Source organism: Populus trichocarpa, chromosome 4, assembly GCF_000002775.5.
Source record: "Populus trichocarpa isolate Nisqually-1 chromosome 4, P.trichocarpa_v4.1, whole genome shotgun sequence".
Lineage (NCBI taxonomy): Eukaryota > Viridiplantae > Streptophyta > Magnoliopsida > Malpighiales > Salicaceae > Populus > Populus trichocarpa.
In genome coordinates, this window is record NC_037288.2 from 3,500,579 (window position 1) to 3,527,450 (window position 26,872).

Below are 26,872 nucleotides of genomic sequence, written 5' to 3' on the forward strand. Positions count from 1 at the left end.
AAAGAAGCAATGAAGCAATATAAACTTTAGAAACACCACTCTAGAAAGAGTCTATAAATAATAAGATAGAATATATCATGCAAAATCATACATGAGAATGATCTTTCTCTTGAGAAATAAACTATTAAGGTGCAAATGTATATTCAAAAGGAAAATAAATGTTAATGGGTCTATTAACAAATATAAAGTTAAACTCATAGTAAAATAATACAAGCAAAAGAATAGCTTGGACAACTTTTATACATGCTCACAAGTTACAAAAATGACATCCATTTGTATATTAATGGATATAGGTGCCCTTAACAATCCTGAGATATACCAAATGGATATTAAAAATGCTTTTCTAAATGGGAACTTAGATGAAGAAATCAATATGAAACAACCTAAAAGATTTAAGGTTCTCATACATGAAAGAAAGTTATGTAAGCTTGTTAAATCTTCATATGATTTAAAACAAGCACCAAAATTATAGCATGAGAAATTTAACAACGTAATGTTGTCAAATGATCTTAACATCAATGAATGTTATAAATGTGTGCATGTAAAAAACACCTATAAAAAATATGTCATAGTTTATTTATATGCAGACAATATTTTGATCTTTGACAATAATACTAATATCATTAAGACCGTCAATCAAATGTTGACTAGTAAATTTAATATGAAAGATATGGGTGTAGCATATGTGATTTTAAATATGAGAGTTTTTAAAACACATGATGACTTAATATTATCTTAATGTCATTATATTAAAAAAAAATTATTGATAAATTTTAAAAAAATGAAACAATATAGCTAGGACATCAATTGATGTAAACCTACATTTATCCAAAAATACTGGGAATGTAATTTTTTAGGTAGAATATTTGCAAATCATTAGAAGTTTTATGTTTCTTATGAACTGTACTAAACCAGACACAATATACGCAATTAATAAATTGAGTAAATATACAAGTAATCTTGAAAAAAACTATTGAAAAGCCATTATAAAGGTTCTTAAATATCTGAGATATACCCTAACATATAGACTATATTAAACCAGATATCCAGTTGTACTTGAAAATGCTAAATGGATATCCAATAGTAAAGACTTAAAATCCACAAGTGAGTCTATCTTTACTATTGAATGAGATGCAGTCTCTTGAAAATCCTTTAAACAAACTTGCTAGCCAAATCCAATATAAAGTTTGAGTTTATAGCTTTAGAAAAATTTGGTGAAGAAGCAGAGCGACTTCAGAATTTTTTAGAGGATATTTCAAGTTGGCCAAAACTTGTGTTGGCTATATGTATACATTATGATAGCCAATCTATAATTGGTAGGGTGTGTGTGTGTGTATTCTAATGTGGAATGATCTTGCTGTAAAAAAAAAAAAACTAGAAAATTAATAATTTATCCACTAATTGATAGATTGATTTGGTTTATTTTGACTCTTCTTAGCAAAACTATTGGACAAGCTTTTTCAGCAATGAATATTGTTAAAACAAGACTTCGTAATCAAATGAAAAATGATTTTCTTGCAGATTATTTGATTGTTTATATAGAAAAAGAACTTGCTAAAAAATTAACAATAGATATGATAATTGATGATCTCTATTCCATGAAAGAGCAATGAGCACAATTAAAATAAATATGTAAGAATTTTTTTTTGTTATTTTACTTTATTTAAAAAAAAATTACTAAACATAAATAATGCTTTGTTTTAGTTAATGTTTCTTAAAAACTTTATATGTTTATATTTGATAGGTATGAAGACTAACACAAATAAAAATGGTTGGTACATTATAAAGATAAAATTAATTCTATAGTTTTTATTTAATTTGATATTACTCTTAATCTCTTTTTTAATCTACCTACATGAGTTGTAAACATCAATGATTTATATAGTGATAAAAAAACTAACATAACAAAACAATCCAAAATGATTAAATATGAAATTAACTAGAAAAGTGATTAATAGAATAAAAGCAACAATTTCTCAGCCTAATTCAAGAGCTTTCTCAACCTTTAAAGTGAGCTAAACCCTGTAAAAATGATAGAGTCTCTTAATCAAATTTGAGCTTAATTTAATAATTAGATTAAAATTTATAATTACTTTTGTTAGATTATGTATTTGACGTATCTAGCTTCCTCATGGATTTTATATTATTTATGTGGTTTAACAATATATTTGCAATAAATTTCATGTTATTTAAAAAAAATTATTGGTAAGATGTTCATTCAGATGGTGTTTGGTACTGTGATAGCAGTTGTTTTTCAAAATATTTTTATTTAAAAATATATTAAAATATTTTTTTAATTTTTTAAAATTTATTTTTAATATTATTACATTAAAACAATCTTAAAAATATATACAAAGGATTCCTACTCCCAAAACATATAAAGTTCTGACATTGAGGATAGGCTAGGCTACATAATCTATCTGTCCAGCTTGGCTTTTTCTTATTTAATTTCTCAGATTCACAGCTCCGACATTATTGGGCCATAAAATGACCAAAACGCCCTTTTTTGTCGACTACCTGAGCAGACAGATTCGTCGGAAACCGTCTGTGGCCCTGATTTTGGCAAAACCAGTGGCCAGACGCCGCGTTTTGTGACAATATATATTATAATTTATTTTATTTATGCTCTTCATTTTGGATAATTCCGATAAAGCAATTTCGATGTGATTATATACATAGAAAAGAGGGGAGAAAATGATTTGTGTTGTGGCACCCAACAAGATGGTCCCCACTATTTGGATAAATACTCAACATCTAGCGATTCTGATGCCACCGCGTTTCAACATCACGAATCTTATCAACTCACCATGTGTCCACTGGCCCCACCGCTGCGACCAGATCAGGATAGAGACCGTCAAGGTTTTTTCTTTTTTCTTTTTCTTTCGAATAATTTTTCCTAGGAATATTCATTTCCAAATTCTGTTACCAATTTAGATAACATATTTCTATTTGATTTACTTTATTTTTTTAATATATCATGTACTTTCTTTTAAATATAAATACGATAGTATATATTTATAAAACTTAATTTAACATGTTGATTATATTATCGAAATAATCTAAAAGAATTGGAGTTGCTTGGGCAGGGAAGCACTTTAATATAGTTTTTCAATCATGTTATATGAATTTTGTGTCATAGTTGAGTTAATTCATATGTGTTGGGACGTCAAAGTCGAGTGTTCGAGCACTGGTGGACATAATCATTTTTTTAATTGTGATAGATAATAAATTATTTTTTTCAAAAAAATAATCAAAGCAAGGCCAAGGAAGGCCCTAGCCTGGACCCGCACTTTAAAATAATATTTATTAAATTGATATATTTTTCAGTTTTAACATGGTTGTTACTACTATAAAGTTTTATGTAAATCTTAATAATAATTTTTCTAATTATATATATATATATATATATATATATATATATATATATATATATATATATATATGATATGAGAATAACAATAGTAATTATAAATTATTCATGAAAATTCAATTCAGGTTATTTTTTTATTCTTAGAATTTTTAAATAGATGTTGAATATGATTTTATCACATTTATAATTTTTTTTAGCTTTCAATCATACATAAAATATGAACATATTATTTTGATATTTTTTTTAAACTTGTTGTAACAATTATAAAATAATTTTTTTTAATAAAAAACACTGATTTTAATTAAAAAATTTATGTTAATTAGGATAAATAAGAGATATGTTAATAAAAAAATAAATATATTTTCCAGTTTGATAACAATATAAAAAAATTCTCTCAAATATATATTTTATATTTAAAAATATTTTAGTCCCTGCAACATAACCCAGAACATTCAAACCGGTAATCTATCTATACATACAACTACTTATCAATCTAGAAGCAAAACTTATCGTGCAATAAATGTGTTTTTCTTTTGAAATATTTATGGAAACTCTGTCTCTCCCTTTTTCTTTCCCCCATATAATAAGGAGTTATGGGACTTCTGATTCAATGTATCTTCTCCTCATTGAAAACCAATACATTTGGATGAGGACATCATGCATATTTGAGGCAGGGATTCATTATAGTTCATCAAGTTGTCAAAGGAAGGAAACTCAACCCAATAATTTCTGTTTCGAATTATAATTATTATTATTTTTTAAAATTTATTTTTATTTTTTAAAATTTATTTTTAACTTCAACATATTAAAACGATCTAAAAACATGAAAAAAAAATTTAAAATAAAAAAATTCAAAAACATTTTTTAACCCAAAAAAACAAAGTTGTCTTAGTTTTCGTCGCTTGAAACATCTAATTTCTTGTTGGAGGGGGAAAAAAAGCACTTCAATTCTAAATTATGTCTTTAGATTATATTATGAGGCACAATTAAATTAACTTTTAGCCTACATATAGAAAAAAAACCATGTATCGAAAAAAATAATTACAGGCAGGAATGTGTATAAATACTATGTGAATATTCGAGTATATCCAGATTGGACACCTGCTCAGCATTATTGGACCTAACTGACGTGGATCCCTGCTGTCTGGTCTTTGTATGCATTAATTAAATATACTTCACCTCTTAGATTTACATCACCCAATTAAAAATTCTCAATCATAATGAAAATAAACTCCATGTATGCGGCGGCTCGTTGGTCCACGTTGACCTCAGGGTCCCACGTCACTCCAAATCTCCGAGTATAAACCACCCCTTCCATCATCCAACTGCAATTAACACTTTTCTTCTTACACAAAGTTCAGAAGCAAAATTCATCAAATACCATGCCTGGTGCGAGAATTAGAATCCCATTTAATCAACGAAACTTGATGTCTAACATTAATCAGTTCGAGTTTCTTGATGAGCCGGCGGCGAGTTTATCCGATATGGTTTTCGGGTTTCTCGAGGATGGTGACTGGTCGTCGGGGAGCTCTGGTAGTGAAGGGTGTCATGAGAATGAAATGCTGGAGTTAGAAGATGAAGGGGAAGAGAATAATGGAAATGTTGAAGAGGACAAGAGTTTTTGGGAGAACCAACATCAGCTTCTACATGTAAATATCACAATTCTTCATTCAATTATTAATTACTATGTTTTTCTCCGGTGGCAATATGTTCAACCTTGTCTAATTTCTGTTTTGTATTGTGGTGTCCAGGCTACCTTGTTCAGGACCAGCTCCTTGGAGTCAAGGATTAGAAGTATCAGCAAAGAAGCGTTGAAGGAAATACAAATGGCTGGAACCATCTGTGGTTGTGGTAGACCAATGGCCGCCTCCTGCCGGAGTTGCTTGATGGCAGAAGTCTCTAGCCGTCTTCGGAATGCCGGTTATAACAGTGCTATCTGCAAGACTAAATGGAGAAGCTCTCCAGGAATCCCGTCAGGTAGTGAAACCAAGGTCAATATCTTTCATTAAGAAATCTGTTCCTAATCCTCGCCATTGAGGCTGCAAACAGTTGATGTAAAAACTAACAATTGATGTCTCTGTTTTTCAATACAATGCAGGAGAGCACACCTTCATGGATGTAATAGACAATTCAAGTTCTAAAAGAGGAGAGGTGAGGGTTATAATTGAATTGAATTTTCGGGCCGAGTTTGAGATGGCTAAAGCAAGCGAAGAATACAATCAGCTCGTCCACAGATTACCAGAAGTGTTCGTCGGGAAAGTTGAAAGATTAAACTCTGTAGTGAAGATCTTATGCTTGGCTGCAAAGAAGTGCATGAAAGAGAAGAAAATGCACTTGGGGCCATGGAGAAAGCAAAGGTACATGCAAGCAAAATGGCTACGGACAACATGTGAAAGGTCAACATCCATGCCTCCCTTCTCGATGGGATCTTCGGGCCGATTGCCAAGACCAAAGGCGTCCATGCTCACAGTGGATTTGAAAGAGATGTTGCCTGATGTACATTGCACCGCAGTTGCGGTTGTGTGATAAGAACATCAGATTTTGTTCTTACTCACCTGCTTGCTACCTTGATAGAGATGGGATTATATGAAAGTTTGGGTGAGAGTATCAGCACATACAGAAGAATCATGTAAATTCATCCACTTAGTTTTGTGATGTTTGATCAAACAAGAAACTATAAATTCCTTTGACAATTTTATACATTAATATCACTGGAAACATCTCGTTTTCCGATTCCGGTAGTGATATGAAGCCAAAATTTAGAATTAGTATTAAAAATTCTCAAGAGACGAGTTAATGGGGCAACTTGGAGTCTCATATTTATGAGGAATACGAGGTTTCTAATCCAATAGTGTTTTTTTTTTTTTTTTGAGTCAAAATTAAAAATTTACATGATGAGATAATAAACCTTTTAAATTTTAGAGTTTAATGGGTCTCTATCAAAGATGGTTAAATTTATGATTACATATAGAAAGAACTAGAATTTAAGGGAGCGACAAGGGAAAAAGGTATTTTCTTGTGATGTTACAATTGTTTTGTAAAATTTTAATTCTTTAATCAATTAAATAATAAGTCGAGTGATTAAAATGTAAAAGAAAGAAAGAAAGAAAAATTGTGATACGAGCTCTTCTCACCTCAATGACTTGGAATTAAATTTGAAAATTATTATTATTATTATAGATAGAATAGAGATTTTTTATCGAAATAAAGCAACACCCAAAATATAGGTAAATTTTGCATGATTACATCTTTTTGATTTCAGGTTTTTGAGTGATTTTTTAAGTTTATTTATAAAAGATGTTTAATTTTTATTCTAGATGTTTTCGATTAAAAATAAATTAAAAAATAAGTTTTTGAGTCAAAAAAATATATATCTTATTTTTTCACCCACCCAGTAGCCGGAATTTGGAGAATCCTAGAAAATAGGTTGTATAGGATATTTTCTATTTAAAAAATATTGAGACGGATGACATGTTGTCCATCCTAGTTACATTAAAAAAAAATAGGCCCATGTGTGTCCTACTCTTGGAGGCCTGCTCATGGGGCCTTCCTTTAATAGTCAAACAACGTCTGGCCTTTTTTTTTGGTGATTTTTATCTTAAAAAAAATCATACTTTTTATATGTTTTTTTCTATATAAAAAAACACATTGAAAAAGCTTGCGTATTTATTTTTTTAGAAAAATAATATAATCCGCAGCGGAGCATGGGTCACATAGCTAGTAAAAATATGGACATTTCACTATAAAGTTGCATTGTTCACACACTCACAAGACACTATGGACGCACTATGCACTATGTCTTTTTTTTTCATCCCTTTCTACCAAATTGATGGCCAATTTATTGGGAAAGGGTAGGATTAAAAGAAGGGGGGCAAAGTGAAAAATACTGATGGAATGAGCGGCTTTAACAAAGCTTGGGCAAAATTTTCATTGTAGTCCCCATACTTTTCAAGTTATAAAATATTAAGTTCCTTTAGTTTTTGAAATTTAAGGGCAAAGTTATTTTTTGTCCCAAACTTTATTTTTCTTATTTTTTATCCATGGTTTGATAGAGGTGAGAGAAAATAGTTGGAATCCAGTGCTAGAGAAAGAAAATTTATGTTGGCACCGATTTTGGCCACGAAAATGGTCAATATTGGTATCGAATGTTCCATTTGATGAGAGGAGTTCACATTAGTTGTTTTTTATCTTAAAATTGCATAGAAAAACATGTGAGTCCGAGAATATTTTTGGTTTTGATTTGATTTTAGGTTTAAAGACAACTTTTTAGTTTTTTTGAGGTTATGAATGAGTTTATCAAGTTGTCTGAGATGTTTTCTAGGTTTTTAGGGTGAAAAATATATTTTGGTTTGAAAAAACTTCTATCATGATTTTACATACACCATAGTAGTCGGAATCCAAGCAATATCAGACAACGCATGTTTGACTTTTTTTTTAAAAAAAAGAAAATTAATGCGGATGACATGTCGTCCATCCCATCTCAAACAAAAAAAAGGGTCAAGCGCACGGGCCCATACTAAATGAATCAGGCCTGGCAAAGCCTAGTGTTTTCTTTTTAAAGAAGAAATTGTTTTTTTAATCATTGTTTTTTTATATGTATTATTTTCAAATTATATGTATTTAAATTAATATCCCTTTTCTCTTTTATTTTATTTTTTTATTTATTTGAAATAGCAATTATTTTTTATTTATTTTGTATGTATTTAATGTTTTATATATTTTATATTTTATATAAATAATATTTATTTATTTTTAAATAATATTTCTAATATATATAACCTTGCATAATAAGTTTTTTTTTAAAATTTAATTATTTTTTTGTGGGTGTATTTTTATTATCATTTGACTAAATAAAAAAATTGTTTTGTGATTGATTCAATCCTTCTCCTCCGCCTTCAACTTTAAAAATGGAAATGTGAAAAATAGCGAATACCAACCTTGCACCTTGCAAGCAATCACCTACTACGCCTAATATGGCAGGAAAAAAAAAGTGTGAAAAAAATTGTTTTGTGCTTGATTCAATCCTTCTCCTCCGCCTTCAACTTTAAAAATGGAAATGTGAAAACTAACGAATACCAACCTTGCAACTTGCAAGCAATCACCTACTACGCCTAATATGGCAGAAAAAAAAAAAGAAAAAAAAGAAGAAGGGAGTGATCATACTTGGTCGTGGAGTGCAAATCAGGCCAAAAATTGTCCCGTTGTAAATGAGTTGTCATGATGAATTTGTGCTAAAGCACACGTTGACTCGTAGAAGAAAACTAAAATTTACCCATCGAATCTTCAGCCCATTGCTTTCTGGATTGCATCTAGACATCTAAATGCTAAAGAAAATCCAAATGAACATATATTTTTTCCATTACCCTCTTGTCCCAAGGTGGTCGTCATTGACCGAATCCTAATTAGCACATTAAGCAAAATAATTCAAATTATGATGATTTGAAACAAAACAAAAATGTAAGCATTTTTTGAATTCAGTCACCATACCCTTGTGTGTGCATGAAGCAGGTTGTTCATCCACGGTGAGGAAGCTTGATGAGAAATCCTTGGACCATTTGGAAGAAGATCCAATCTGTACCCTTAAGCCTCTATACAACTCAATTCTGACCCGTGCTTTTGCGTGGTTTCCTCTTGCCAATATTTAGGGTTTGTTTTGCCCTAATTTTTGTTGCGTTTAAATGCTTCTATGATATTTGATTAATTAATGTTATAAGAATGCTAATGATGTATTTTGTATGAGATAATGATGATGATATCGATTTGCGAAAATAATGGGGATAAAAATTAAGGTGGTGCATGGGCAGTGAAGTGATGGTTGTAGAATTATAATAATGAGGTGGCGGCGGCGTAAAAGTAATAATAGTTAAAATAATTGGATAATATTATAAATAATTTGTTGTTTATAAAATATTTTTATAAAATTTTATGATCTAAATTTTTTATATATATAAATGAACAATGTTTAAAACTCTTGTTTTTTAAAAAATTGTTTCACAAGAACACAAACACATAAAATTAGGAATATATTTCCTTATAAAATATTTTATGTAAAACAAACGTCACCTTATATTATGTTTCGGAATTTAAGTGTTTGTTAATGAAAACTCATTTTTGTCTTAGGGATAGTTTTGAGGAAAATTCGTATCCCTCTACAAAGAGAGACATAATAATGACAATCTTATTATAAAATTTATTTATAGTGAAAAGGTGATTAAAAGATTCAATATACTATGTACTATTCTAAAAATGAATGTAGAAGACTACATACAAAGGAATATTAATAACTGATTTATGATTGCAAGTCATTCATCGAGTGCTTGCATTAATTTCTGAGATCAAGATACAAAAGAGTACACGAAGCTTACATAAGTCATTATTTAGGGTAGTGTTTAGTTGCTGTTCTAGGATAGTAGAGATAAAGATAATAGAGACATGAGACAGAAAAGATAGAAAAAAAAACGGATATAAAATTGTGTTTGGTAATGATGTACAAGATAAAATGATTGTCTTTATTTTATTTAATTATGGTGAACAAGATAAAATAAAATATAAAAAAATTAGGTCAATCGGGTTAACCCTTCTAACTCGTGACTTAAATCATATCTCGAGTCAACTCTTAAGTTAGGTTTTAAACTATGATAATAACTACTTGTATTTATATTTTGACTTAGATCAACCCATATTAACCCTCCTGATTCGTGTTATAGGCCTTGTTCCGGTTAACTATAATCAGTGGCGGAGCCACACGGGTACAAAAGGGGGCAATTGCCCCCTTAATTTTTTTTTTAATATTTTTATATTAATATAATAATGTAGTGAATGGTTGATATTTCATTTTTTTCTTTTTCTTACCCTAGTTATACAAATTTTTCTTTTGCTTTCCCTGCCTTTCTCTCGTGTGTGTGTGTGTCCAGCTCGTTACTTGGCTTTCTTCAATATACAATTTTTTTTTTCAGTACAATTAAATAATTAACTTTTTTAACTTTTTGCTTTATATTTTAGGTAAATTTTCTTCATTTTTTTTATTTGTTTTATTGTCTAATTTTAATTTTATTTTTTTATAATTAGTTATTAAAAATATTAGGGTTTTTGATAATTTAAAGGTTTTGATATGAATATGTTCAAAATAAATATTTAAATATGCTAGTTTAATCAATTAAATATTTTTTTTCTTATTATAAAAAATAAATTAATATTCATGCAAAATCACTATTCTTGGCATCTTTTGCATTGGTAGAGTAGTTTATTGAAATTTAATATTTTCACATGATTTGTTTGTAAGTAAAATATCAAGTAGAAAACATGTTTTTCAAGCATTGTTCCTCTTACAGAGACACTAGACATTGTTTCTTAATTAAATGTCTAGAAATGATCAAGTATAATTTAATTAACATACTTATTATATGCATATAGATATGTAAGTTTTATGAAGCGGTTTCAAAATATGAAAACTCGAAGAGAACAATTATAATGTAAGTTTTTTTATTTTAAAGTATTTTTAAATTAATTTTACATATAAATTACTATATATATTTTGAATTGATTTTTAATATATATTTGTTAGTAATTTGCCCCCTCATTTAAAAAATTCTGGCTCCGCCATTGACTATAATAATAAATATTATCTCTAAAAACATGTTTTTTTTTTCAACCTCTTGTTTTGAAAATATTGAAATTTACTATAAAAAAAAAATGAACAGCAATGCATTGCACGTTCAATCAAAATCATTGAAAAATAAGACATAAATTAACCTTATTTCAAGGGCGACACACATAAAATACCTTGTTCCAAACAAAAGGAAAACACGGTTTCTGCATGACGGAGACTAAAACCAACATTCTGATCCAAGTTGCTGTTACAGATGACTCGTTCAGGCGTGTCTTACACAGAAACAAAGGGGCTGCTCTCTCTTTAATTATTGTCGTGAAACATGCAAATGCTTGACAAGAGGACTAGCCCCCCCTGGTCAACCACGTGTCTCGTGTCGTCGAATCGACAAGTGATCAATAAGAATAAGCCAGCTAATCAATCCGTCTCTTATTAGGGTGTCTAAACCTACGGTTAATTCATTAAGCTAATGATAATCAAATGTTTTATTTTATTTGCAATTGTTTGCAAAATGTTAACATTAAAAGCAATAAAAAGAATTTTAACACCGAATCATAGAAAGGTTTTTCCTATAATTAAACACACCTTTTCCCACACGTTTCATAAGGAAGATTTTAAATATATTTATGTAAAAAATGTTTACAAATAAGAAAAAGAAAACGATATATAGAAATAATCATAAATTACATGCAAAAAGATCTAGAAACTAAATTATTTAAATACATTAAAAGAATCGAGCTTTTTATAGTGTTTTATTATTTATATAAATAATAAAAAAAATTAATATTTTTTTTAATTAGTTTACAATAAATCCATGTCTTGACTTTCTTGGTTGGCGCACGTGAAGGCCAAAACTTGTGGGTCCGAGAGTTGATAGGCGCTAGTAATTGTTTTTTTCAAGCTTGCCTCGTCTCCAAGCCCGCACATGGCTGGCCTGGCCTGGCCCTTTGCTGACAATTTTTTTTTTTTTGACACTCCAAAAATTTTATAATTAAGTATTATTATAAATAGTTATTACAATTTTATAACACGGACACAGAAACTAATAATTTCTAAGTTGTTGAATGTAGTTATACAGCCACCAACACCTTCCCTGTCTATGTTCTTGACATGTCGTCCCAGAAAATATATTATGCTTGGGATCAGTCTTTATAAAAATCAAATTTGCTTGAATGAGAGGGAGCGTGCAATCAAATTTTAAATTGTGTACTTGAGGAGTTGTTAATTATCCGATTTGTTTTTCAATTTATCACCATAAGTTTTTTTTTTTTTTTAGTTTAACGTGAGTGTCCGGGCCAGCTTGCGCGCACCTCGACTAATCCCACGGGCCCTGAAGTTAACAACCATGTAAACTTCTAGTGGCTATCATATGAGCAACCACAGGGCTCGAACCTGAGACCACAGAGGGAGTAAACCTCTTGGTCTCAAACTCTTACCACTGGACTACCACCTAGAACAAACCTCTTGGTCCCAAGATTTTATCATAAGTTTTAACTCGAGGGAAGGGTGTCGAAGTTAAGAAATTGTCGAAATCTTTTCCAAACTTAATTTTGGTATCGAAATAAGCTTAGCTTATGAGCTGTTTGATATCCTAGATTTTGTGGACTCAAAGATGGAGTGATTTTCACTTAATCTTATTATAACCCATAGACCTGACCTCCACCCAACACCTTAAAGTTTCACATACAATCCTAACTCGATCCTCAAAACCTAGAACCCACTCAAACCCGAACCTCGATACCTTATACTAGGTCTTAGACAAACTTAGGGATGCTCCTGATCTGGTCTTGGATTGACTCTTAGGCATCCTAAAAACTCGATCTTGGAGAGACTACTATATATATGCCCAAGACTTGATCTCAGATGTACTACTAAGCGCTTAGATATTAGGTCCTGACCCAAATCTCAGGCACCAGCCCCAACATCGTTTCCATTCAAACCCGAGTAGCCATAGACTCGGATAGCTTGGACGGGGTTCTATCCTGAACCCGAACCCTAAACATGGTCACAACCAAAATTCCTGGCAACCTAAACCAAGTTCTCTCATTCAAACCTCAAGCACCTCAGACGTTGTCCTTGCTCGAATCTCAAACACCTCAAAAATTCAAAAGTGGTCCTGGCCTAAATTTTAAAGGCCTCGCACTAGTTCTTGCCTTTAATATCGAGTGCTTTGAACTAGTTGCTAATCTAAATCTCGTTTAATTTTAGACTTTTGAATCTAAACTGACATCGAAAACATTAGATCATAGTATAAAAAAATTAGTTTTTGAAAACCTTTTTCTTAAAAAAAAAAAAAGTGGTTTGTGGTTCTCAAAAGTTTTCAAAACTTGTTTCTAATTTTATTTTTCTGAAAACAAACAAGTACTTTTCATTATTTGTTTTCAAAAATTTTGAAAGAAACAATCCCTTTGCTTTTTTTAAAAAACATTAATTACTAATTGTATGAAGAGAGTCTTTACCCAAGTAACTATAAAAACGAGCCTTTCAAGTAGTTGTTGATACTCTCATGAATTTTAATGACAGATTAAACTCTTAAGAACTTTCAAGCTGAAATGTTTTTCACCTCAGGTCACGGCAGAACGATTAGGAAACAAACCACACTTAATAAAAAATCATATCCGCCAATCAGTATAAAAACTGTGATTTCATGTGCTTGGTCATAGCCGAAACTGGTACAGTGCCAAAAGCTGTCCATTGTCTACGAGTGGACCCGTATGCATGAAAAACAAAGCAGCCCCACCAGTATTTCCCAGGTCCGCAAACTTTTCTGAATAGCATCTAATCATATTATGTATTTTCCTTTTTTGCCTTTGCTTTCTACCATATATGATAAAAGCCTGCACTCAAATTAAACAAAGACCAGCATCTCTAATATTTATATGGTATATATAATAGCTACAGATTCATCTATATATATAGCTAGTTCTGCTGTCTTTCTTCTTCTTCTTTTCTTTTTTGGGTTAGTAGCTAGTATTGCTGCAGGTATATTTGATGGAGCACAACCCTAGTTCATCAAGAACTGACAGAAAATTAATAGAGAGGAATAGAAGAAATCAAATGAAGGAACTCTACTCCCAGCTTAATTCTCTTGTACCCCATCAAAGCTCAAGGGTTTCTCTCTCTCTCTCTCTCTCTCTCCCTCATTGTTCACACGTTATTGTTGTGTATTATATAACATGAAAGCTCTTTTAGTTATGATCTTTCTAGCTCTGATCTTTTCTTTGTTATTTTTTTCTTTTTTTATTATGGGGATTGCGGTGCAGGAACCAGTGCTGTCAGTGCCTGATCAACTAGATGAAGCTGCAAGCTACATAAAAAGGTTGCAGACTAACTTGGAGAAGATGAAGGAAAAGAAAGACAGTTTAATGGGAATGGAAAGGGCAGATTATACTTGCAAGAATAGTAGTGGTGGAAAAACAGCCGGTTTAAGATCACCACAAATTGAGGTTAGTGAAATGGGTTCCACTTTAGAGGTTGTTTTGATGAATGGCCTGGACAGTCGGTTCATGTTCAATGAGATCATTCGTGTGCTTCATGAAGAAGGAGCAGAGATTATTAATGCCAGTCTTTCTGTTGTAGAAGATACTGTATTCCATACAATACATTCTAAGGTATATCAGCTACCTAGCTAGGTCATAATGTTTTTATTAATTTTGCTTGACAATTTACTTTCTGTACTTTTTAATGAAGAATATTGATCGTTTATAAGTTGTAGAGTTCTTCTATAACTTAAGTCCTTTCAAATTAATTGTGCAGGTTGGAGATTCTGCCCACAGTGTTAATGGAGCTGCGAGGATATCTCACAGGCTAAAGAAGTTAGTCCAAGATGATAATGAGTTTTAAATTGTAATTTGAGATTTGCTGGTTAAGTTAAGTATACATGCATGGAGATCTCATATGCGTGAGTTTCCTACCCAGAAGACTGACTCTATCATGCATGTTGAATATTTGCTTCTTGCCAATATAATTAAAGATTTATATATTGTTCTTTCTCCTGGCTATCGGTTTTGGGCTTTGTTCATGTGGGATAGAACTGATTGATACATAGATTAGATACGATATATATATATATATATTATTTCAGAATTTTATATATGTTTTATATAAATCTAGCCACCATTAATATTATTATAGCTCAAGGAGACTACTGGAAAATATTCAATTAATTATTAACCAAAATTAAGATCTTCACTTCATAGTAATTATTTCTTGTTGTTTAAATAGATTAATGTATTATTTCCTATCTCCCAGAATACACAGAAACAAAAAACTGTGTTTATTTCTTTTGAATGCCAGGTCTAGAAGTTTGATGTGTATTGCATGATCGGATGAGTCAACTTTGATCATTAAGTGACCGATTGGAAACGCGGTCGAACCCGTGTTTCTAATTATTTTTTTTATTAAAAAATAATAATTTTTTATATTTTCGGATCATTTTGATGTGCTGATGTTAAAAATATTTTTTAAAAAATAAAAAAAACATCATTTTGATCATTTCTGAGTTAAATGCAAAAAACAGCTTGCGCATGTTTAGCACTTTGGGCTTTGGGCGGCGCATGCATTATATTTTAGTAGTGTAAAATAAGATTTCGCGGTATTATTTGGTTCTCTTTCGTGTTCTCTCTCGATGACCCATGATCATTTTCCCCCCTTTCATTTCTCTCTTTTATCTTAGGAATTCAACTTTGGTTTTTAATGTTATCGGTATTTTAAATTTAGTTTCTTTTAGTTTTGATTTTGTCTCTATTTTTTGTTAAAGTTTTAATTATTTTCAATTTAATCCTTCAATTCTAATTTGTAAGTGTAAGTTTTTCAATTTGGCCCTTCTACTTTTGATTCCTTTTTTTTTCTTTGCTCTTTTGTCAAAGTTTTATGGTTTCAATTTTATCCCTCATTTCAGGTTTTTGATTGTTTTTACAATAAGAATAATACAAAATTCAATTTGGTCCTTTTTCTTTTTCTTTTGATTTTTTATTTTTTCCTATCCTTTTGTCAAAGTTTTTATGGTTGTTAATTTTATCCTTCAAATTAAGTTTATGTTTTTTGTTATTTCAATAATAATAGTAAATCATTCTAAATTCTAATTTATAATAAGAAATTCTAAATTACATTTTTAAATAAATTCTAAATGAATATAAATTTGAATTCTATTAAAATAAAATGGAATAAAAAATCAAATATATAAAAATATTATATAAATTAAATGTATCATATAAATCTAAATGTATTAGATGTAGTCCATTAATTAAATATAAAAGGTAGTTAAATATAATAGGAATATATTAGATAGATAATAAGAATATAATAGGAGTGGTCCTAAAAGAATACATGGTGTAACTATTCACAAATAGAATCTAGATAGTACGTGTCAGTATCAAGACAAAAAAAAAAGATGTGAATATAGTCGAATAGTAAAATTTCTTTTTATCAAAGAGAAGACACGATGGTGGCGGTGGTAGTGTTTATAATAATAATAATAATAATACTATTAATGGTGGTAATAATTATTATAGTGGTGGTAGCAGTTGTAATAATAATAATAATAATAATAATAATAGTGATGGTGGTGGTGGTGGTGGTTATGGTGATAATGCTGGTAATAATAATTGTGATGGTGGTAGTAATAATAATGCTACTAATAGTAACAATAATAATAATAAAAATATTAATAGAAACAGTAATAACAATGAAAATAAAAAATAAAAAATAAAAAATAACTAAAAAAAAAAGGAATTTTATTGTAGCCATATGAACAACTTACTATTCATTATAATAGTCAAATAATGTTCATTACCTTCCTAAAAATAAAAACACTTGTCTTGGAGCCAAATGTAATTTTATATTTTCACATAGATTATTATTCATTGTAGATTTGGTTGGGGTGTTTTTATTTATTCAATATTTTTAATTACAACAAAATAATGAAAATACTTCTAAGAATAAAAAAATTAACACAACAGGGGCAAGAGTATCTCAATATTTTTATTTTTTTTTACAAACAATCAAATTATTAGTGCGACCTTAAATTTAAGAAATGTAAACAATTGGAGTTAGGGTTTCAGGGTCTTTTAATTTTTAATTTTTATTAATTATAGGTTTGATTAAGGGTGATAACTTAATGCATTGTTTATGTAGATATTGCCCCTAATAATGCATTGAAAAATAATATAGAATCAGTTTAAGATGAATGTGGTTTGAATTTACCAATAGCTCGTAGATTCTTGAGGTTTGTGATTATTGTTTTTCGGATTGTATAAATTTTGCAGCTGAATTTGGCTATAAAAAACCTAAAAAATAAAAAGAAAATCCACATGTTTTACAATTTTTCTCTTAAAAAAAATTAAATCAAACTGAACTGAAACTAATTTGTCTGTGAATCGTGTGTGTGTCTATATATAATTCTTTTTTAATGAAAAATCGATTCAAATAAAAAATGTTAAGTCTGGGATCAAGTTCGAGGAATCTATGTGTAAGTGGGGAAGGTAGCTAGCAAGCTAGGATTCTTTTCTATAATATTTTCTGAGTCCCTATGTCTAGGTTGTGTTGGTTGATGAGTTAATGAAAAAAGGCTTGCTATATGACCAATTGCGTCAATGGCTTACGTCATCACGGTGACGATCGAGGTGGGGGTGTGTGTGTGTGTGTCTCTCTCTCTCTCTCTCTCTCTCTCTCTATATATATATATATATATATATATATCATTTTAGTAGATTTTTGCACGAGCCGAGCTGCGGGTGAAATTAATTTTTAATTTTTTTAAAAAAAATATTAAGAATGAAGAATATTTTTACAATATTATTAAATCAAATAAAACAATATAATTTTAAAACTTAACAACTTGATTTTTTACCTATTCGAGTTTTAAATTAAATTATATGGGAGCTAATCTAAAATAAATTATTCAATTCAGGTTTGGTATGACAATCATGTTAGATTCAAGCATCATAGGTATAACATGATTATCAGATCCAAGTAGCTTGAGTTTGACGTAGTTGCCATATCTAAAAGTTTAGAGTCTTGGCAACCATGTCAGCCCTGAGCAACCTGGGCTTGGCGACCATGCTAGACCCAGGTGACCTGGGCCTGATGATTATGCCAAACTCATGGCTCCTGGGTTCGGTGACCATGCCAGACCTAAGACGAGTGGGCCTAATAAACTATGTCAGACCCAAGGAAATAAATATGACAATTATGCACTTTAGTTGCCAAGAGAGAGAGAGAGAAAGAAAAAACACAAACAATCGATTATCAGTGGCAATCCAGCCATTATATGTCCACACACGTCGCATCATGTGGAAGAGGGCACGACCTCTATCGAGTTAGACAGCAGATGGCAAGAATTGATTATCGGAAAGCGTCCTAAGCCCCTCCTTAATGGTGCGGGTGCCGCCCACTCACTGAAGTGTGTGGAACACGAGCCAACAACTTTCTCATTAAAAAATAAAAAATATAACGTGAAAATACCGAAACGCCCCTCATGGTCCTCTTAATTACACAAGTACCCATGTAAAAATACTAAAATACACTCAAAGAAAAAGCTTCTTTTTTTGTCTTTTCTCAAACTAAAAAAGTTATTTTTCTGTACATGGAAATTGAAAAAACCTAAAATACCTTTGTCCAGCGGCCCATTATTTTTTGATCTGGGAAGCAAAGAAGTATTTTTATTGTTATAAATATTGTGAAAAACCAAGAAAACCTTTGGTCAACAATCCTAAAATTTTGTTAACTATAGAGGTAAAATAATATTTTTATTGTGTGAAAAAATTAAAAAAAAAAACACAAACACCCCCAAACAATCTTCCAATGATAATTTAGTTAAATGAAAATATCCATATACCTCTACACCAAAAACTTAAATTTAAGTCTCTAAATGATAAAAGGATAATTTTACTATTACAATCTACTATAATAATATGTGTTTAGAGTTAAAAGGAAATTCCCAAATCTTTATAATGGTCGGTTGCTTTAAAATTTCCAGTAAAATTATTAAGGTTTCTTTTAATTCATTGGAAATCCGTACAAAACTTAATTGGCTCAGGAGTAAACCCTTTTTATTATATAATTATAATTGAAAAATTATATATACGAGTCTTATTTCATGAAGCTTTCAATATCAAAATCATTAAACTAATTCCTTGTTTGTTTTTAAAAAAACATTTTCTAGAAATTATTTTATTTACTGAAAAATAGTTTTTTATATAAAAAAAATCTTTATAAAAGGAAAGTTTTTTCCTTTTCTTAACTTTGAAAATACTTTTCAAAATACTTCTCTTTCCTCCAAAACACCAATTAATTTTTTATATTTCATTGTTTTATTGGAAGTAGTCAAATGGTTATATTTAACATTATATATATAACTTAAAAAAATATTAAAAAATTATTTTTCTACTTATTTTTTATTACATAACCAAATACTAGAAAATATTTTTAAATTTATTTTTCATAACATTGTCAGAAAAAATAATCTACTTTTTAAACTTTTCATGAAAACCACTTTTTAATAAATAAAAAAAACTAGTTTTCAATAAACAAATAAGCCCTAAATGTATTTGTATAAGATTTTAGAATTATTAGGAAATAAAAACGATTATCCTAATTAATTAATAATAACATAGAAAACCATATCTCTATAGATTAACTTACAAGTTCAGAACTGATTTAAATTTTTTATTCAGGAGTGCTCTTCTGTTCCCAGGCCATCGCAACTATTTCTAAACTTTATTCTATTTTTCTTGGGCTAAAAATTATATGAGATACTAATTGTACTATTTATTCAATTTTGATTTCTTTATTAAAAAGTCAATTTTATCTGTTAAAATCGAGGAAAATATTGCAAGATGTAATTAAGTCTTTGTCAATCTAAAAACTGGAGGGGAATATTTTGTTTATGAAGAAACATCTTGGTGCCATAATGTTTTGAGTGCCAAATTCTTTATAACATAAATTTTAGTGTTCTATTTTCCTTTACAAGGATGTATGTCGCCCAAAATACATCAAAACTAATATTTAAAATTTGTATAAAAATTGAAATTATTTTTGAAGAATTGAAAATAAAAGGTATAAATATATTGAAAACACAAAAAAAAAAAAGCAATAGAGTGGAACGGTAGGGACTGATCGATCAGAGGCAGGCTCTACTAAGGTTTGAGATGGGCAAAGAAGGAGATTTTGCATTAGGGATTCGGGACATCTCTCTACTGAGGTTTTGAGTTTTTGCAGCTTTTTTACAATAAATCCCTAAAATCCTCATTTCCCTCTCACTCTCTCCAATTCTAAACCGAAATCAACAATCATGACTAGTACTTTGTCACTGCTCTTTTGTTCATGGGATAGTTTTGAGAACACCAATCCCTGATGATGCTGATCTGACTGTAATTGGTGCGGTTACTCATGGAGATTCGGGTGGAAGTGATTCAACCCACTGCAGGTCCTCTCATATAAAGGTGTTTCTTTTATTCTTTCCTCTACAATCTAGGTAATGCACTAATCTGAAATTTAAGTCCATCAAACGAAAGTGGTTGGTATTTTTGTTAGGATCATATGCCATCATAAGGAAAACTCTACCAGCCCACAGAGATGGACGAGGCGAAGCAGCACACAAAACATTCATCTCCCTCCTCTTACCACATTTAGAAGAGAAATTAATCTCCGATTCAAGCATGTTTGATGATGATGAGATTCTCACTGCTGAGACCATCATCTTGGCAGATAAAGCCAACTTCCATTTCTGTGCTGGAACTAGGATCAGGAGGCATAGGCAAAGACACATATTGTCTGGTCTGGTGAGTGGATTACTACATATGCATAACAAGCACCATGCAGCAACTGGGACAACATCTTGCAGCACAACACTAAACCACTGCACCTTGCTAGACTTCGAACAGGAAAGGCCGGCCCTTCTTCTGTTGGCCCGGGAAGGAATACGCGTACACCATTTGTTTTTATTTTTATGTTTGAATATGTTTTAAAAATATTATTAAATAAGTTTTGAGGGGTGTATCTCAACTGAGTAGACCCTGAGTTTGTTCTCTAAAGATCACCAGTTCAAGTCCCACAAACCTCAGGCTACTGGAGGCTTACATGGTCGTTAACTTCAAGGTTTATAGGATTAGTCGAGATGCCCGCAAACTGACCCGGACATCCATATTAATAAAAACAAATCTTATTAAACATGATCACAAGTTTAAAGGGTTTTCCAATATAATTTTTTAAAAAAACAAATTTTTTTAAAAAATAAAAAAACATTTGCTTTCTCATTGAAACACAATCCCAACTTCAAGACCATAAATCAATTCATCAATTAATAAATTTTGAGAATCATGGTAACTGCATTTTCTTATAATTCAGAAATTTCTTGTTTTGATTATTTTAAAATAAAGCAAAAGCAACAAAATCGGATCCAAATTCACAGTACTCTCATCACTCATGCAGCAGTGGTTGATGCCTAATATAGGAGATTTTGATCATAAATATAAGAAGTTATTTAATGTTAATTTTTGCAACTTTTTTAGTTAAATTTTATTTTTTAAAAAAATTATGTTCCTATTTATGCTCTTCTTTTTCTTGTTTTGATTTTATTCCTTTCCTTTTTATCTGTCCAATGCTCACAGTGTCATTGTCTATGGGCTTATAAAACTTCCCAGCCCATTCTCAGAATCCACATTCGCAATTAACTATCATCACAAGGTCAAAACCGTAACTCCATAACAGCTAGGGTTTTCTTCAACCTTCTTATAAAATAAACCCCAACTTCTAGCGCTTCAGTTTTCACTCGGTTCAGCCTCAAAATCTCAATTCCAATGGTAGGCGGCTTCGAAGTAGGTGCCGTCCCTTTCAATCCCGACGGTTGGGGTCCACCGGACGCCACCGTCACCGCCACCACCACCTCCACACTTCCTCTCAACGTCCCCTTCGCTCCCTTCTCTCGCTCTGAAAAGCTCGGCCGAATCGCTGATTTCACTCGCAATCTTAACCAAGGCCAAGGCGGAGCTGGTGGGCGAAAAAACGCTGCATCCGACTCCGTCTTCGACTTCACTGCCGACGATTCCTTCCCCTCCGCCGCTGACAACGACTCCTCCTTCCGTCTCGTTGACGGGAAGCCTCCTCCGCGGCCGAAGTTTGGACCTAAGTGGCGGTTCAACCAGCACAACCGCCCTCAGCTACCGCAACGTCGCGATGAGGAAGTGGAGGCGAAGAAGCGCGAGGCGGAGAAAGAGAGGGCTCGTAGGGACCGGCATTATAATCAAAACCGGTCCAATCAGAATCAGCCACGTAGGGAAGCGGCAGTGTTTAAGAGTTCTGTGGAGATCCAACCTGAATGGAATATGCTTGATCAGATTCCGTTTAGTACATTTACGAAACTGTCTTTCTCGGTCCCGGAACCAGAGGATTTGATTTTATGTGGTGGGTTAGAGTTTTATGATAAGAGTTTTGATAGAATCACACCGAAAGCAGAGCGGAGATTGGAAAGGTTTAAGAATAGGAATTTCTTTAAGGTAACTACCACTGATGATCCTGTTATTAGAAGATTAGCTAATGAAGACAAAGCTACCGTTTTTGCTACTGATAATATTTTAGCTACGTTGATGTGCGCAACCCGCTCTGTTTATTCTTGGGATATTGTGGTTCAAAGGGTGGGAAATAAGTTGTTTTTTGATAAAAGAGATGGATCTCAGCTTGATTTGTTGTCAGTTCACGAGACATCACAGGAGCCTTTACCAGAGGCTAAGGATGATATAAACTCGGCATATTCATTGAGTGTTGAGGCTGCTTATATTAATCAGAACTTTTCGCAGCAAGTTTTGTTTAGGGATGGGAATAAGGTTGCATTTGATGAGCCTAACCCGTTTGCCAATGAAGGGGAGGAGGTTGCATCCGTGGCTTATAAGTATAGGAGGTGGAAATTGGATGATGATATGCATCTTGTTGCTAGGTGTGAAGTGCAGAGTGTTGTTGAGGTTAATAAGCAAAGGTCGTTCTTGACATTGAATGCGCTTAATGAGTTTGATCCCAAGTATTCTGGTGTTGATTGGAGACAGAAGTTGGAGACTCAAAGGGGTGCTGTTTTGGCTACTGAATTGAAGAACAATGCGAATAAATTGGCTAAATGGACTGCTCAAGCTTTGTTGGCTAGTGCTGATATGATGAAGTTAGGGTATGTTTCTAGGGTCCATCCAAGGGATCATTTCAATCATGTGATTTTGGCTGTTGTTGGATATAAGCCTAAGGACTTTGCTTCTCAGATTAATTTGAATACCTCCAACATGTGGGGTATTGTCAAGAGTATTGTTGACTTGTGCATGAAATTGAATGAGGGTAAGTATGTGCTGGTGAAAGACCCGTCTAAGCCACAAGTGAGGATTTATGAGGTTCCTGCTGATGCGTTTGAGAATGATTATGTGGAGGAGCCTTTGCCCGAGGAGGAACAAGCCCAGCCTCCTGAGGAGAATGCTGAGAATGCCGAGGCAAATGGGGTTACCAATGATGTGGAAGATAAAGAGATTGATGTTCAAGCTTGAAGGTAATGGTTTACTTTGCTTAGTTGACTGAAAGGATCTCTTTTTATGGTAGTTCATTATACCTGCACTAGACATTTCACATATGAATATGATGATGACCTGTGGTAAGGATACCTAAACTTCTAGGTGATACATCTATCACCATGATGTTTGTTTGTAATGTGTCGTGTCAGTTGATCAATTGGTCTCTGAAGTACCTTTGCATGAGAGAGGCTAAATTAGCTTCCCGCACTATGGCAGATAAAGTTATGGCTGTAGTCACGGTCTGATGTACTCATAGGCATGCACCAAGCAATGAAAGTTCTATTAGTTGATTTAATCAATATTTCCTGAAATGTTTGTTTTGAGAGCTAACAGCTGTCATAATTTTTATTCTGTCAAGAAATTTTGCCCCTAACATTTTTCTTTTCCTTTCCATATGAATTTTTATTTTTAATTTTTTTTGCTTAAGGTATGTTTTTAGTTTTCTAGAGTGTATCTTCAGGCTCTCGGTCAGCACTATCACACAAACCTCTATCCAGTTTTTCTTATAACGAGTGTGCCATTGGTTATCCCTTGTAGATCCAGTAATTGAATGGGCAACAACTATGCCATAATTGTAGCATCATCAAGTTTATGTGGTCTGGGGTTGAACCAAAAGTGATTTTTGAAGTTCAATGTCACCATGATTTTTAATCCATGCATTTGCAACATTGTTACGTCCACTTGGTTTCATGATATCAATGCAAAATATATTTCATAATTTACCTTTGGTGTAAAAGTTGATCTGCTTCCTGTTAATTCTGTGTGTAAAACGATGAGAGAGAAGACTCAAAACCTGTTGGTTTACTATAACCATGTTTCATGGTTTTGGGTCTGTTTTTCATATTAGCTCAACCTTTCTTCTCAAAATGCTCAATTGAACTGCCTATAGAAAGTAACATTTCTAAATATGCTGGATTGAGCTAAACTTTTCTTCCATTCTCACCTTGCTTGTAATTTGTAGGTGTTTGTTTGTATGATCTCATGAATAACATTTTGTCCTATCTTTTTAATTAAATTTTCTATCTTGGTATATCATCCTCCAATTATAACGCTTATATAATTGCATCCTTTTCTTTTCCATAATTGTTTGCCTTCTAGTTGAGAAGCTAGTAAGTGTAAGGAAATAAATTGATGACAAGTTAACTTCCTCTTAACTTCTTGTCAGTTCTCACAAGTCATGGTCACATTCTAGTGTGTTCATATGTTGTTTATTTTCCTTATCGTGTGTTCCTGGTTTCTGTTGAATGAAAAACAAAAATATACGAGTGGGTTTTATTTGTTTGAGATTTTTCCAACATATTTCTCGTCTCCAAATCTTTAATGTTAGGGAATATGTTCAACTTACTAGGTTAAATTTATATTTCAAGTCACCATATATGCCACTTTTCCCTTTCAGGTTTTGTAAGATTGTCTACATGTTTGGTGACAGTACTGGTGTTGCTAAGGAAAAAAAAGTTATCTACTATACTGTTTTATTTTCAATTAACTTCATTACCCTGGTGTTGTAGTTACACTTTAAAGAAGCTAATTAATATCCTAGGTTTTTCAGTTCGGTTTCCTTTTTTTATTTCTAGTTTTGGAAACGGTCTCTTCTTTAGTGTTTTATACATCCTTGAATAAGTTGTTGGGTGCCTCCTATATGTGGGGCCATTAAACTGTTGTAATTACCATACCTGTCATTTCTCATCTACTGGCCTGGTTTTGCTAACTGATCCTTCATTGATTGGATCTTGCAGATCGATCTTGGTTTTGCTGTGAACAGAAGTCCCAGGTCACAAATGGCATTTGCAATTTGAGCATCCCTCCGGGATTGTGGTCCAGGGAGCACTCTGTTTTATTTTTATTTATTTTTGGTTCTTGTCAACTTGCGCTCTGCTGTTGCAATTTGATCACAAAATTTGAAGCATCAGGTGCTTTGCCTTCTTTAGATTTTGCTGTACCGAATCTGTAGTAGTGCTGGAGTTTTCTACTTTTCTTCGCCTGGAAACAAGATTTATATAATTTGGGAACTTGTATGATCCGCATGCTGGAAAATGAAGGCATAAAACTTTGGTCTTGTTTGAGTTTCTTTGTTCCCTGTTTGTGACCTCAAACAATAAGGAAACCCTGTTGGAAATTCATAAATGAGTTTTTTCTAGGAATTCGATGAGATTACGTGCTTAATCAAGCCTCTCTGTATTTTGTTCCATTATTATTAAAAAACCAAACACACAGCTGCTGCAAACAGAGTTCAATCTGTACACAGATTTTTAGCCTGAATTCGGATGCATCTTGTCTGATTTCGAACCCGAGAAACAAACGCATATGGTTCTTGGTTTCTGGCTGCTATAGTTTTTTCAGATTTGATCTTAAAAAAATCTAATCAATATAATTTCTAGGTCCTGACTTTTAACATAATTCTTAATTTATCTAAAAGAATATATCAATTTAAAGATTTGACCCGCCTCTTAAATCATACAAAATGAAAAATGTGTTTTTTATAATAAAAATTGTTTTCAAATCAATTTAAACGTTAATCAAAAAATATATCATGAATATAAATACTGAACAGAAACAAAAATTTAAACTTCACTTATTATTATTATTGATTAAATCCCTCGGAGGCACCAATGGTTTGCTGTGATAGTTTTCAAGAGGAGGGAAAAGCGAGATCTGAAAGGCATTATCGTATAAACCAAACTTTAATTTTTTGTCTTGTCATCAATGAAGAATAATACTAGGGGAAAACTTTTGCCAACATGTCATTGGGCAATCTCATAAAGCACACCACAACGTGTTCTTGCAAATCTTCTTATCCCCATCAAATCCTACGACTTACTATTTTGAGCTGCCTTGCTGAATTCTGTATTTTGTTTTTTCTAAAAATATATTAAAATAATATATTTTTATTTTTAAAAGATTATTTTTAACATGAACACCTCAAAATAATCTAAAAATATCAAAAAATTTTAATTAAAAAATTAAAAAAAATTTAATTTTTTTCTAAAATACTTTTAAAACACAAAAATAAAATAAATCACTCATTAGAATCTTAGTCTTCTTCGCTGTTTGTAATTTCATTCTATACGTGTTTCACAAAAAAAAAATTAAAAAAATTATTTAATTTTTTTTAATCTCTTTAATATGGTAATGATAAAAGTAATTTTTAAAAAATAAAAATAAAAATATTATTTTAATATATTTTTAAATAAAAAAATATCCAATAATATTAATTCGAACACTTCATCAAAAACAAAAAAAAAAAGGAGGATTGTTTAGAGTGTAAGATGAAAATAAGGAGTGGATTTTAAAGAGAAGACAGAAGAAATAAATAATCTAAAATTCGTATAATATTTGTATAAAATTCTTCAT

At 31.4% G+C, this 26,872-nt stretch overlaps 3 protein-coding genes across 3 annotated transcripts; all 3 read left to right on the forward strand.

Annotated features, from left to right (window-relative positions):
- The first annotated feature begins 4,695 nt into the window (after positions 1–4,695).
- On the forward strand, positions 4,696–6,111 carry LOC7477401 (uncharacterized). The gene is made up of 3 exons (XM_002305758.4): positions 4,696–5,019; positions 5,122–5,347; positions 5,469–6,111. The coding sequence occupies exons 1-3, from the start codon at positions 4,753–4,755 to the stop codon at positions 5,894–5,896; spliced, it is 921 nt and encodes a 306-aa protein (XP_002305794.3). The 5' UTR covers positions 4,696–4,752; the 3' UTR covers positions 5,897–6,111.
- Positions 6,112–13,809: 7,698 nt separating this feature from the next.
- LOC7477400 (transcription factor bHLH162) lies at positions 13,810–14,961 on the forward strand. Its single transcript, XM_002305757.4, has 3 exons — positions 13,810–14,090; positions 14,243–14,590; positions 14,736–14,961. The coding sequence occupies exons 1-3, from the start codon at positions 13,971–13,973 to the stop codon at positions 14,820–14,822; spliced, it is 555 nt and encodes a 184-aa protein (XP_002305793.3). The 5' UTR covers positions 13,810–13,970; the 3' UTR covers positions 14,823–14,961.
- A 6,750-nt stretch (positions 14,962–21,711) lies between these two features.
- Positions 21,712–25,577, forward strand: LOC18097474 (eukaryotic translation initiation factor 3 subunit D). The gene is made up of 2 exons (XM_006383968.3): positions 21,712–23,499; positions 25,258–25,577. The coding sequence occupies exon 1, from the start codon at positions 21,779–21,781 to the stop codon at positions 23,495–23,497; it is 1,719 nt and encodes a 572-aa protein (XP_006384030.2). The 5' UTR covers positions 21,712–21,778; the 3' UTR covers positions 23,498–23,499; positions 25,258–25,577.
- Positions 25,578–26,872: the final 1,295 nt, after the last annotated feature.

Bases quoted from the DNA above. Each gene is read 5' to 3' on its own strand.
- LOC7477401 (XM_002305758.4), top strand. From the start codon at position 4,753: ATGCCTGGTGCGAGAATTAGAATCCCATTTAATCAACGAAACTTGATG. The intron at 5,020-5,121 runs GTAAATATCACA...TGTGGTGTCCAG, and splicing joins ACCAACATCAGCTTCTACAT to GCTACCTTGTTCAGGACCAG. The intron at 5,348-5,468 runs GTAGTGAAACCA...AATACAATGCAG, and splicing joins CTCTCCAGGAATCCCGTCAG to GAGAGCACACCTTCATGGAT.
- LOC7477400 (XM_002305757.4), top strand. From the start codon at position 13,971: ATGGAGCACAACCCTAGTTCATCAAGAACTGACAGAAAATTAATAGAG. The intron at 14,091-14,242 runs GTTTCTCTCTCT...ATTGCGGTGCAG, and splicing joins TACCCCATCAAAGCTCAAGG to GAACCAGTGCTGTCAGTGCC. The intron at 14,591-14,735 runs GTATATCAGCTA...TTAATTGTGCAG, and splicing joins TCCATACAATACATTCTAAG to GTTGGAGATTCTGCCCACAG.
- LOC18097474 (XM_006383968.3), top strand. From the start codon at position 21,779: ATGGTAGGCGGCTTCGAAGTAGGTGCCGTCCCTTTCAATCCCGACGGT.